Genomic DNA, 12,839 nt, shown 5'->3' with positions numbered 1-12,839 from the left:
GCACGGGAGACATTCAGATGAAAGGACATAGTCTTGTCTTTGAGTAAGGACCTTGTGAGAAACAGAAGGAAGCAGTCAGTTAAGATAGAGCATGCTACAAAAGGTATGTTTTAAAAGATGCGTTGGAAGAACAAAGCAAAATGCTCATTCTGCTCCGAGGAAGGGAGAAAGGAGGGTTCGGTTTGGTGTGCAGAGACGACCTCCTGGAGGTCTTGAGAAGTAAGAGGGATCTCCACAAAGATGGTGAGAGATTAAGCTGGGCTGGGAGCCAGCCTGAGCAAAGGCGTGGGGGTTTGAGAGGATAAAGTGGATTTCAGGAATGGCTTAGTTGAGTTTAAGTAAATGTTTACTGAGGGCTCCCCTATGGACTGTACAATAGATGTTCCAGAGCCTCAAGATGCCCCTTGACTAGTGAGGAAGACATGCATAAAAATTGCAACGTAAAAGAAAGCTTAAAATGCGGCCCCTTTTAAAGTCTGACTGTCCTCTGAGCCCCTCATGTCCTGGCTACAGGGATTCTCAGGGAATCTCTGCACCAGAAGAGGGAGCCCACAAGCACAGTGTCTGGTTGCCTTTGACTGGAGTCAGGGAAAGTATCCCAGTCTCCCTCACTCATCTCAGAGTTTGAGGCTAGAGGCATAGAGTAAGTTCTCCAAAGCCACACAGAGGTATGTCCAGGGATGTCTGCCCCCTGCCAGGTGTTCTTCCATTTTTCCCTGCTGGACCCTGGACACAGAGTCACCCTCAGAGATAGCTCTGAATTAGGAAATAGACACTTTTCAGATAAATAGATCTTCATCACCAACAGCAGTCATAAAGTCAAGCTGCGGAAAAATAGAAGGACATGTTGTGTGCTTTCCGCGTGCATGAGGAAAGTGCCCGGCCACACAGCTGGCCTCGGCACAGGCAACTTGTACTTCTGGCCTAATTCTGTGTTTGGGGAGGAAGCGGTCTGGCTCTGGCGTTCCTTCTAGCCAATGGGCATATTTATTTCCGCATGAAGATACATGCTCACAATATGGGCCTATGGCACCTTGGAATTGCTTTGTTTGCTTGGAAATGTCAACTGGAAGGAGCTATAAGCTGGCATGAAACAGGGATGTGCAACTAAGAAGTCCACACAAGGACACAGACCTGCGTTTAGGCTGCGAAGTCACAGAAGCAGGGGTGGAGAGGTCTTGAAGAAGTTCTGACTTGGACAGGTCAAAGTTAAATGGAAGAGGAGGGTGACCACAAGAGCGAGGAGACTGGAGGCCAGGTCTTGTGAGGAAAGGACAAAGGAATTGGGCATAATTAGCCTGCAGAGAAGAAACACAGGTCTGTCCAAACTGTTGTCATGGGGTGAGTAAGCTGGAAAGTAATGATGTTATAAGAAAGCAGGTTTCAACTCAGCTCAAAGTAGAGCTAGTGAGTTCCCCATCAAGAAAAGGGCTGAAACAGAAGCAGTTTGTACAACTAGTAGGGACATTACGGAGGGGATTCCTGTTTTGATAACAGGTCAGACTCAATGACCGTTGTTGTAAGCCTCCATAATTCAATGAAAAGGGAAGAGGTAGCTTATATAAACCAAGGGTCCCATGGCACATAATAATAACAGCATCAATACTAAACATGTCTTTTTATTGAGCACCTATGAAATGCCTGACATCGTCATAGTCATTTATGTGCATTGTCATATTTTGGTCTTTCAAGCCAGGATTAGACTAACTGAATTCTGGCCCTGCCATTTAATGAAGATGTGGTCTTGGACAGATCATTTCTCCTCTCTGAACCTCATGTCCCTCCTCTGTACAATACCAATTCTGTAGGATTGCTAAAAGTATAAAAGGAAATGATATATCAAAGTATCTGGTACTGTGCCTGACTTACAGTTGGGACTCAAAAACTGTTGCTGCCTTCCCCTTCTGCTTATGCAGAATTTCAGGATGCCATTCTTGGAGAGAGATGAGATGTAGAGGGAAATGCAGGTAAGGTGAAATATGGCAAAGAATCCGTTAGGTGAAATACCAGATAATCAGAATCTTTTGCAATGGGGAGCCTGTAGCAATGGTTTTCAAATTGGAGCTTTTTGGGCCCCTTTTAAGGGAAAAAATGCAGATTTTTAGTACTATTTATGTAAAATCAAATGTAGGAAAAAGGAAGAGGTAGACTGGGACTTAAGTCTTTAAGAGAGTTGCTCACCATTGCCCCACGCCCGACCGCAGTACCCACTTTTCCATCCTCAGGTTCCTATGACATCCAACCCAGAACAGAGTTTCCCCACAAGTATGCTGTGATAGGGGCAACCCTCCCTAAATGTTAATCACCTCAACCCTTGGGGTACCCCTGGCTAGTTGCCTCCGAACATATATAGTCTCATCCATCTGGCTCAGTGTGCCCAACAAATACTACTTTCTTTGGATGTTGTGTGGTACAAAGAGATGAGGATTCAGTTAGAGAAGAAATAGTTGGATCATCAGTAATTGGAATTGTCATAGCATTGCTGAGCAAATTCAAGTAAAGCAGCCCAGGAATATCTTGGTTAGAAAGGCGTATCAGGAGACTAACAGTGATGTAAGGACCCAAGACAAAGAAAATCGCCAAGATGTCAGCCACTTACCCAGTGTAGCAGGTGTGAGCAAAGGCAAATGTGCCCGTGGCTTTTCCCTAAGCACAATACAGGTTTGACTGGAAGACCTCAAAGACCCACTTAGCTCTGACCATCCAAGGACAAGCAGAAAGCCGCCCGTTCCCTTTGTCTCTGCAGAATCATGAGTGAGCACCAATTTATCTACAATGTACCCTGTTGACCTGCTAAGCACAAGTCGGTCTCTGGCTCAAGTCAGGGCTCTCACAATGTGTTTTCTTTTGCAGCAACAGCGGCAGCTTGATCTCCTAACAATAACCAACCCTGGTGAGTAGATGTGGCCATTATGCTTTGGCTTTTCCCTTATCTCCCAGAGTGCTGTCCGATTGTCTATCCAAATGCAGCTCCTGCCTGCCTCCTCTGATTCCCCAAGTGGACAGCAAAATTCTTTCGCGCCGTGAACACCCCTTCTCCCCCGACCCTCTGTCCCACAGGCTGCGCCTTTTCTCCCTCCCAGCTCTTGCTGCCTCCTCTTGACTCCGCTGATGGCCAGGCTAATGCTCAGATGTGGCTGCATATTCCAGGGTCAGGTTCTCAAATCACTCAATGAACTCAAGTGTCAAAGACAGTGTCCTGGCCTCCTGAGAAATAAGTTTTAAAGCCATGGGGACTGCCTGTAGGTGGCATGGGATGGAAGGAGGATGGCTCATGAAGAAGGATTAATCTGGGAAAGTGACCAGCTTTGGTCTGTGCTGAGGGTCAGGATGACTTTTCTCGAACCTTCGTAAGGAAAGGTTGAGGTCTCCAATACAGCTGTGGCCATGGCAGTGAAAGGCCCTTTCTTTCCCCTAATCCTGGCATGTAGCCTAGAGAGAGATAGAGCTATTTAGTTTTGCCAGAAAGGGATTTTAGTTTAGTTTGAGAGGAAACTGGCCAACAAGAGATGCTGTTCTCTCTTGGGATCCAAGAAAGTGATGGTGCCAGCAGGGTGAAGGAGCATTCAAGAGTAGCTGTGGTGATTCATCTTCATTCATTGGTGATAATCAAAATATTTAACAGCCTGGTGACCCCCTGCTGTGTTAGACTTTATACTTGGTTTACTGGTCTGTGGGGAGCTGGGGTCCTGGGAGAGGGGCCAGTGTTGCAGAGTGGTTGGTTGTATGGCAGGGTCAGCGGGCTCTGGGTGGCTAATTGCCAATAAATATGGAGATATGTCAGTATTTCAGTAACCAGTAGTCCTGTTCCATGGCATCCCTGCCTTCCATCAAGCTTGTTATGCAGTTGGCTCTCCTCCAAGGAGACTGAGAAAGTGCCCTCTGCAGGCTCCGTCCCAGCACAAAGGCTCTCCTTCCTCTGGTCTCTGTAACTGACATCTATGACAGTGACAGCAAATGTAAGCTGGGTCCACCCAGTTCAGGAGACCTTGCTGCATTTCCACCATCGAGAGCTTTTTGAACTTGGGACTTTAGAACAAAGATGAATGTGTTTGAATAATGTTTAATCTATCCATAGAGTGAGCTATGTTTAACATAAATTCAAAATTATAAGCTAATATAAATAGAGTGGCTCAGTCAATAGTGTGACCTACCAGTTTCTCCCACTGAGCTGCTGGTGAGGGACTACCTTTGTTCCATCCTGTTTGGTTCTCTCTGTCTTATCCTGCTCCACATGTGCCGACCCAGATCACCTGCGTTCACCTCCTAGTCTTATTGGGCCACACCCTGTTATGGTGCCAAAGTATGAACTGTAGAGGGTTCTTGACCTGTCCGCAGTTGCTTTACAAGAAAAGTTTCAGGCCCTGTTAACTGCATTTCTTTTGCGCTAGCTCCAGCTCTTCCCAGCTGCTAGTGCACAGATTCAAGCAATAGCATGACTCCCAGTGCACTGCTTTCGGGCATCTATGGACTTACAAAATGCTAAGTGCTGATGGTTTAGAACAGTCTATAATTTACTCTACTTTTAGATGAGAAAAGATGTGTGTTATGGCACACTGGTCTACTGTAAGTAGGCTAGACTTGTGTGATGTTATGGGATATACACCTGGACACATTGTTCCACTCAGCTCTCTTAGGCACCAGTAGGACCTGAGGAGCTGGATCCCCAGAGTGGTAGGTAGGCTTACTCCAGCGTGCCAGACAAATAGGATCCGTGTGCGCCATGACTTGGAAAGCTTAGGAAGTGCCATTAGACCTTGCATTGTCTGGACAACTCTAGTCCATGCAAGAAGCACTTTCCTCTGTTGTTATTAACTGTCTCTGACTGTTAAAGTCATCCCCCGCCTCCCCCACCAGAAGCTGCAGCAGCCTGCAGTGGGCCTCCTACCTCTGGGACTGCAGTGGAAGGTCCTGGCTTGTCTGTACTCCTCCTAGTCCCTTCTCAACACAGAACTGCAGTCTGATGCTGCCATTCCTCATAGACCAAGTCTTTGAAACTGCTGGTGGGGGATTTGGGAGCCTTTTCAATCTGTGTTATCTTCTTTACACTCTTATTTTCTCTGTTGTGAATAATTTCATACATACAGAAAAGAGTAGAGATATAATGAACAGCCATTTACTGCCCCTCTCCCGCAACACCTTGGCTTTATCATATCAACATTGTGCCTTTTATGCCAGTGGGTCTCCTATTTTTAAAAATGTGTAAATCTGGTTGAGACTTTTCTCTATGAATACCTGACCCCATCTCTCTCCCTCACCCTATAGTTAACCACTATAATGAGTTCAGTGTTTCTTCATACTTATGTATCCAATTATATAACTGGTGTTCTTTTACAGATTCCTTCAAATGGTGTCACATTATAAAGTTACTCTGTGAATTTTCCTGTGCTCTTTATTATATTATAGAGACTCATTCATATAGATACATATAGCTCTGCTTCATTCATTTTAACTGCTATATGGTATTCTACAAATGATTAGATCACAATTTACTTATCCATTTTATTGATCATAATTTAGAATATTTCCAGTTGTTTTGCTACTAAGCATTTTTGTGCATCTCCATTTATGCATCAGTATGAGAATTTCTTTAGGTCATATAGCTAGGAGAGGAATTACGGAGTATATGCATTTTCAAATATATACCCTTTTTATATATCCTAATATATAAAAAGCTAAGTAAGGGCCATCACGACCTAAATGACTGGATGGGCGACTGAACAGCAGGGGGTCCGCAGTGGGGGCGGGGCTGCGGCAGAGGCCTCTCCATAGGCCTGTGCCCGGTGTCTGGTTCAAGTCCCGGATTGTGAGAGGGTGAGTGAGAATGACATAGGCTAAGGGACCAGCAGGGGGTTAGTGGGGATGGAGTCGATCTTGGATGAGCAGGGAGGTGAGGCTGAGCAGAGGGCAGAGCCCTGCCCAGGAGGCCTGTGTTCTGGGTAAAGAAGCCATAGGAGAGATTAGTCCAGGGGATGACACAGGACTTTGGCATTGTGGAAAGAATAACTTCAGCCATCAGAGATCACACTGTACACCCCAAATGCTTTTTCTTGGATGGTCCAGGTGGTAGTGGAAAAACCTATCTTTATAAAGTTTTAATACATTATATTAGAGGTCATGGTGGTACTGTTTTACCCACAGCATCTACAGGAATTGCTGCAAATTTACTTCTCAGTGGAAGCACCTTTCATTTCCAATATAAATGACCAATTCCATTAAATGAAACTTCAATTTCTAGACTTGATATAAAGAGTGAAGTTGCTAAAACCATTAAAAAGGCCAAACTTCTCATTATTGATGAATGCACCATGGCATCCAGTCATGCTATAAATGCCATAGACAGATTACTAAGAGAAATTATGAGTTTGAATGTTGCATTTGGTGGGAAAGTTCTCCTTCTCAGAGGGGATTTTCGACAATGTCTCAGTATTGTGCCACATGCTATGTGATCAGCCTAAACAACCCAATGACCAAACTACTGTCGATTGGTTGCTATGATGCGCACTGACCACCAAGGGGCATATGTTCAATGCAAGAGCTGCCCCCTAGTCGTCAGTGCCCTCCCACAGCCAACCTCCTGCAGCCCCTCCCCCAGGCCGGCCGTTCCCCCCCCCCCCCCCCCCAATTCAACCCTGATCGCCAGCCAGGCCAAGGGACCCCACCCATACACTAATTCATGCACCGAGCCTCTAGTTTACTACATAAAGGCCAACTGTTTTCTAACATAGTTCAACAAAGTTACACTACACTTCCAACAGCAAAGTATAAGAGTTTCCATTTCCCTGACTCCCAAACATGGAATTGTGGGACTTACACATTTTTACTAGTCATCATAAAAAATGGGAAATGGTACCCCGTTGCTTTGATAATATGTGTTTCCCTGATCACTGGTGGGGGTGAGTATCTTTTCATACATTTATTGGCCATGTTGATTTATTCTTCTGTGAAATGACTTTTCATAATTTTTATTGTTTTTTTAATTTTTATTTATTTGTAGTTCTTTATCATTCTGAACAACAATACTATTTTGTCATTTATATGCATTGCCAATATCCTCTCCCAGACTGTGACTTGTATTTTTCACTTGATTTATGATACAGTTTGATATATGGAAGGTTTTTAATTTAATGTAGCAAAATGTATCAATCTCTTGCTTTATGAGTCTGTTTTTGTGGCTTATTTAAGAAATACTTCCCTTCCTGGAAACCTATATTCTCCTGTATTTACTTCTAAGAATTGTCAAGTTTTGTGTCACATGAGTCACATGAGCACTTTTATTTATTCTCTATTATTCCATAGGATATGGGAGAAAGCAAGCTTTAAGCTGCTACTGCCAGATCCTACATCCAGATCTTAGCAAGCTAGTGGCCTCAGGATTATTCATCCTTTCACACTTCTGTGCATTTAGCTTCATGCAGATATCTCTCTCACAATGGAGCCCAACTAGGTATTTCATTTCTTTTGATATGTTATTCAATATTACTATTTGATGGAAATGAATCAGCTTATTGAAGCAAGAACTTATGTAGCCATTTGACCTAGAAGTCCAACTATAGTTTCTTCCTTACTTTTTGGAAATTTTATTCTCCTTATAACCTAATCAAGGAAGAAAGGAAGTATGAGGAAGTATTATTTTCAATCCAAGTAAAACCCTAACCACCAAACTGAGAAGAGAAACTGCTATTTTCTGCACATGTATATACATATCCTATCAAATAAAAGACAAAAAGAGTAATTGACCATACCTTCGCTACGCTTCCCATTGGCTATTCAGGGCGATATGCAAATTAACCGCCAACCAAGATGGCGGCCGGCAGCCATGCAGCTGAAGCAAGCAGGAGGCTTGCTTGCTCCAGTGATGGAGGAAGCCAAGGTTCCCCGCCTGCCGCGGCCCGGCTCTGAGCTCCGAAAGCAACAAAGTTTCAATTATAGAAGCTAAACAAACCCCACCTGCTTTTAGCAGGCCGTGGCCACAGAGCTGGAGTGGGCAGGAGCAGCTCTCAGCTCCAGTGATGGCAACAAAGTTTCAATTATAAAAGGTAAATAAATCCCAGAATTAAAAAAAAAAAAAGAAAAAAAGGAGAGGCTGAGAGCTTTAGTCGCCGGCTAGCCTGAAAACGGCCCTCAGCCCCTCACCCAGACTGGCCAGGCACCCCAGTGGGGACCCCCACCCTAAAAGGGATGTGGCCAGCCTGAAAACAGCCATCAGCCCCTCATCCAGGCTGGCCAGGCACCCCAGTGGGGACCCCCACTGTGAAGGGGGTGTGACCAGCTGCAAACAGCCATCAGCCCCTCACCCAGGCTGGCCAGGCACCCAAGCGGGACCCCCACCCTGATCTGGGACATCCTTCAGCCGGCCCCCAACCCGTGCACCAGGCCTCTATCCTATATAGTAAAAGGGTAATATGCAAACTGACGCTAACAGCAGAAAGACTGGGAATGACTGGTCACTATGACACACACTGACCACCAGGGGGAAGACTCTCAATTCAGGAGCTGCCCTCTGGTGGTCAGTGCACTCCCACATGGGGGAGCTCTGCTCAGCCACAAGTCAGGCTGATGGCTGCCAGTACAGCGGTGGTGGTGGGAGCCTCTCCTGCCTTCTCAGCAGCGCTAAGGTTGTCTGACTGCAGCTTAGGCCTGCTCCCCGCTGGCAAGTGGACATCTCCCGAGGATTGCCGGGCTGCCAGAGGGATGTCTGATTTCCAGCTTAGGCCCAATTCCTCGGGGAACAGGCCTAAGCCAGCAGGTGGTCATCCCCTGAGGAGTCCCAGACTGCGAGAGGGCACAGGCTGGGCTGAGGAACCCCCTACCCCTGAGTGCACAAATTTTTGTGCACTGGGCCTCTAGTATATATATAATTTTCAAAATAAAGTTAGAATGATACTATATAAACTGGGTTTTTTGGAATATAGTGTGAACATTTTTCAATGTCATCAAATATTCTTTAAGAGCGAATTTTTTTATTGTTGACAGTATTACAGATGTCTTCCATTTTCCCTTCCCCTTTACTCCTCTACAACCAGCCCCTACCCACCCTACCCCCAGGTCTTTACCACCCCATGGCCCATGGCCCTGGCCTATGTATATAAATATATAAATTCTTTGGTTTATCTCTCCTCCTACCCCCACCCCTACATGGAGGTATGTCAGTCTGTTCTATGCCTCCATGCTATGAACATAGAGGTACATATATTCTTTGTGATTGGTGTTTCAGAGTTTTTAGAATATATTCCTAGAAGTGGGATCACTGAGTCAAAAGGCAGTTCCATTTTTTATTTTTTGAGACAACTCTACTGTTTTCCTCAATAGTGGCTGCATCAATCTGCATTCCCACCAACAGTGATTTAATGTTCCCTTTTCTCCGCATCCTCACCAGCACTTGTTGTGTGCTGTTTATTGATGATAACCATTCTGACAGGTGTGAAGTGATATCTCATTGTCGTTTTAATTTGCATTTCTCTGATGATTAGTGACTGAGCATTTTTTCCTGTTTCTTGGCCATTTGTATGTTCTTTTTGGAGAAGTGTCTATTCAGATCCTCTGTCCATTTTTAATTAGATTGTTTGTCTTCCTTCTGTTGAGTTGTATGAGTACTTTATATATTTTGGAGATTAACCCCTTATCAGATGTATCATTGGCAAATATGTTCTCCTATACATTGGGTTCCCCTTTCATTTTTATGGTGGTGTCTTTTGCTGTGCAGAAGCTTTTTAATTTGATGTAGTCCCATTTGTTTATGTTTTCCTTTGTTTCTCTTGCCCTAGGAGATGTATCAGCAAAAATTCTGCCACCTATGATAACTGAGATTTTACTGCCTATGTTTTCTTTTAGGATTCTCATTGTTTCGTCACTTACATTTAAGTCTTTTATCCATTTTGAGTTTATTCTTGTGTATGGTGTAAGTTGATGCTCTAGTTTCATCTTTTTGCATGTGTCTGTCCAGTTTTCAAACATCATTTGTTGAAGAGACTGTCTGTATTCTATTGTATGTTCTAAAAGGGAATTTTATGTAGTCAAAAAGCATTCTGTTATATTTTAATCACCCTGTTGTATAGTAAATCATCTCCAATTATTTAATTGTAAATAATACCACAAAGAACATTTTAATATAAAGATTTCTGTGTGCATCTCTAATTATTTGTTTGGGAAAAAAATCTAGAATGAGAATTACTAAAAAAATATACATAGTTCACTAGGCTAAGTTACACTGAAGTAACAATGACATCAAAATTGTAGGGGCTTAGAAAACAAAGGTTTATTTTTCACTTTAGTTACATGTTCCACCTGGCTTGGCGTCAGCCTACTCTACATCATCTTCACTGTGGCACCTGGCTGACCAAGCACCTTCTGTTTGAAACATTGCTGGGGGTCTTAGTTTGGGTTCCCTAACAAGCAGACCTTGAGAAGATTTAGTGCAAGTAGTTTATTTGGGGGGTGATCCCAGAGACCTTAGTAGGGGTGGGCAAGTAATATAGGAAAAAGAAGAAAGCCAAGAAAGATTTGTTAGTAAGCAAGCTACCACAGCATCAGGACTTCAGCAAACTGGGGAACCATAGGAATCAGTGTGGAAAATACATGTCAGAATTACCCCTCTGAAGAGCAAAGGAATGGGGTTAGTGGTGGGTGTGCTAAATCCCCGAGACATCCAGACTGCTTCATGTGTGGATGTAGCAGGTTCCAGTAGCCAGAGAAAGCCCTCCAGAGAGATTTTCAGGTGTCAGCAATTGGACGTAATTGCACATGTGCAGAAATAATAAGTGCAGGAAGGTATGTGGGATTGTGGGAGGGTACTGACGGCCCCTGCCATGTGGGTTATCATGACAGAGGGAAATAGACCCCTAGTGAGTCATGCACCTGCTCGTAAGAAGTTTTAGAAGGCGTCATTTCTGCCCAAATTTCCTGGGTCAAAGCAAGTCGTAAGTCTACTCATACATTCACAAAGGTCGAGATGCAGAATCTTATCACGGGGAAGGGCACTGCAACGAAGGAGCTAGAATATTTGGCAATGATAAATATACTTTATCGTACTTCTAGAAAGATTTTTATGTTCCTACCATCAAGTGAAAAGTGCTGTTCATAGCTTTTTAAAGGAACAGCTTTATTGAAATATAATTCACGTTATAAAATTCATCCTTTAAAGTACATTTAGTAGTTTTCAATATAGTTGCAGTGTTATGCAACCATCACCACTAATTTCAGAAATTATCATCACCCTAAAAATAAATTCTATACCCATTCCCACCCCTCTGGCTCCCCATTTCTGCCTCTCCCATGTTCTGACCATCACTATCTACTTTCTATCTCTATGGATTTGCCTATTCTGGATATTTCATATAGTTGGACTTGTACAATATGTGGTCTTTCATGACTGTCTTTTTTTTTTAATTTAGCAGAATGTTTTTAAGATTTATCTGTTTTATAGCATGTATCAATACTTTAGTCCTTTTTATTCCTGAATAATATTTCATTGTCTGGCTATATCATAATTTGTTTATTCATTTATCTATTAGACATTTTGGTTGTTTTCATTTGGGGGTTATTATGAATAATGCTGCTATGGACATTTGTGTACAAGCTTTTGTGTGAACATATGTTTTTAATTCTCTTGGGCATAAACCTAAGAATGGAATTGTTCGTTCATATGGTAAACATTAGGATAAACATTTTGAGAAATTGCCAAACTGTTTTCCAAAGTAGCTGTACCATTTTACATTCTCATAAGCAATGTTGGAAGGCCTTCAGTTTCTCCACATCCTCTCTGACACTTTTAATTGTCTGCCTTTTGATCATAGCCATCCTAGTGTACATAAAGTGGTATCTCATTGTGGTTTTGATTTGCATTTCCTTAACGACTAATGATGTTGAACATATTTTCATGTGCTGATTGGCCTTTTGTATATCTTCTTTGGATAAATATTTAATCATATTATTTCTCATTACCCATTTTTAATTAGGTTATTTTTAGCTTTTTATTGTTGAAATGTAAAAGTGTTCAAATACATAATCTGGGTATAAGGTCTTTTATCAGATATAGGATCTGAAAATATTTTTTCCTGTACTGTGGGTTGTCTTGTCACTTACTTGATGCCATTTGAAGCAAAAAAGTTTCTAATATTGATGAAGTTCAGTTTGTCAGTTTTTTTCTTATGTTGCTTGTACTTTTGGTATCATAGCTAAGAAAACATTGCCTAAAACCCAAGGTCACAAGGAGGTACTCCTATGAGTTAATTTTTTTTATATGACATGAGGTAGGAGAACAAACTACCTCTTCTGAATAGAGCTGTCCAGTTTCCCAGCACTGTTTGTTGAAAAGATTGTTCTTTCTCACATTAAATTATCTTGGCACACTTGTCAGCTGGTCATAGCTTTTCCATGGCATCGACTAAAAGGTAAGCACTTGGGAAGTATCTAATACTGACACTCGGTGCCAAAGACATGCCAAGTGCTTTACATATATTTCTGACATAATCCTCCCTGCTATCCCATAATATGTATCATCTTTCCTGCCTTGCGGATGAGAAAGGAAGGTGCTTCATGGTTAGGTGAACTGCCTACGTGCACACTTACTAAGTGACAGAGTCAGGATTTAAATCTAGATCTTTCTGCTTCCAAATCCTTTGTCTTTTCCACTGCTCCATATAAATATGACCCCATTTATGACATGGCCCACAGACAGAGTCCCCGCTGCCCCTTGCTGGGATGTGGAAAGCCTGGGGTATCAGGAAGAGCATGACCACCGGGACTTTTCCACCCACTAAGTTACATCCTGAAGAGACATTTGATATCCTAAGATATCATGGAAACCTCCAAAAATTTGCCGCTAGATTTGTTCCTGA

The 12,839-nt window shown here is 42.9% G+C and overlaps 1 protein-coding gene across 1 annotated transcript in view; it reads left to right on the top strand.

The window, feature by feature from the left end:
- Positions 1-12,839, top strand: part of AGBL4 (AGBL carboxypeptidase 4) — a 987,573-nt gene that overhangs the window by 709,958 nt on the left and 264,776 nt on the right. The window contains exon 6 of the mRNA XM_070405080.1: positions 2,854-2,893. Coding sequence (XP_070261181.1) covers positions 2,854-2,893 — 40 coding nt within the window. The remainder of the gene's footprint in view (positions 1-2,853; positions 2,894-12,839) is intronic.

Source organism: Myotis yumanensis, unplaced genomic scaffold (assembly GCF_028538775.1).
Source record: "Myotis yumanensis isolate MYYU_CA2020_CCGP unplaced genomic scaffold, mMyoYum1.0.hap1 SCAF_2, whole genome shotgun sequence".
In the NCBI taxonomy this organism is placed as follows: domain Eukaryota; kingdom Metazoa; phylum Chordata; class Mammalia; order Chiroptera; family Vespertilionidae; genus Myotis; species Myotis yumanensis.
This window is presented reverse-complemented; position numbering and strand designations above follow the sequence as displayed.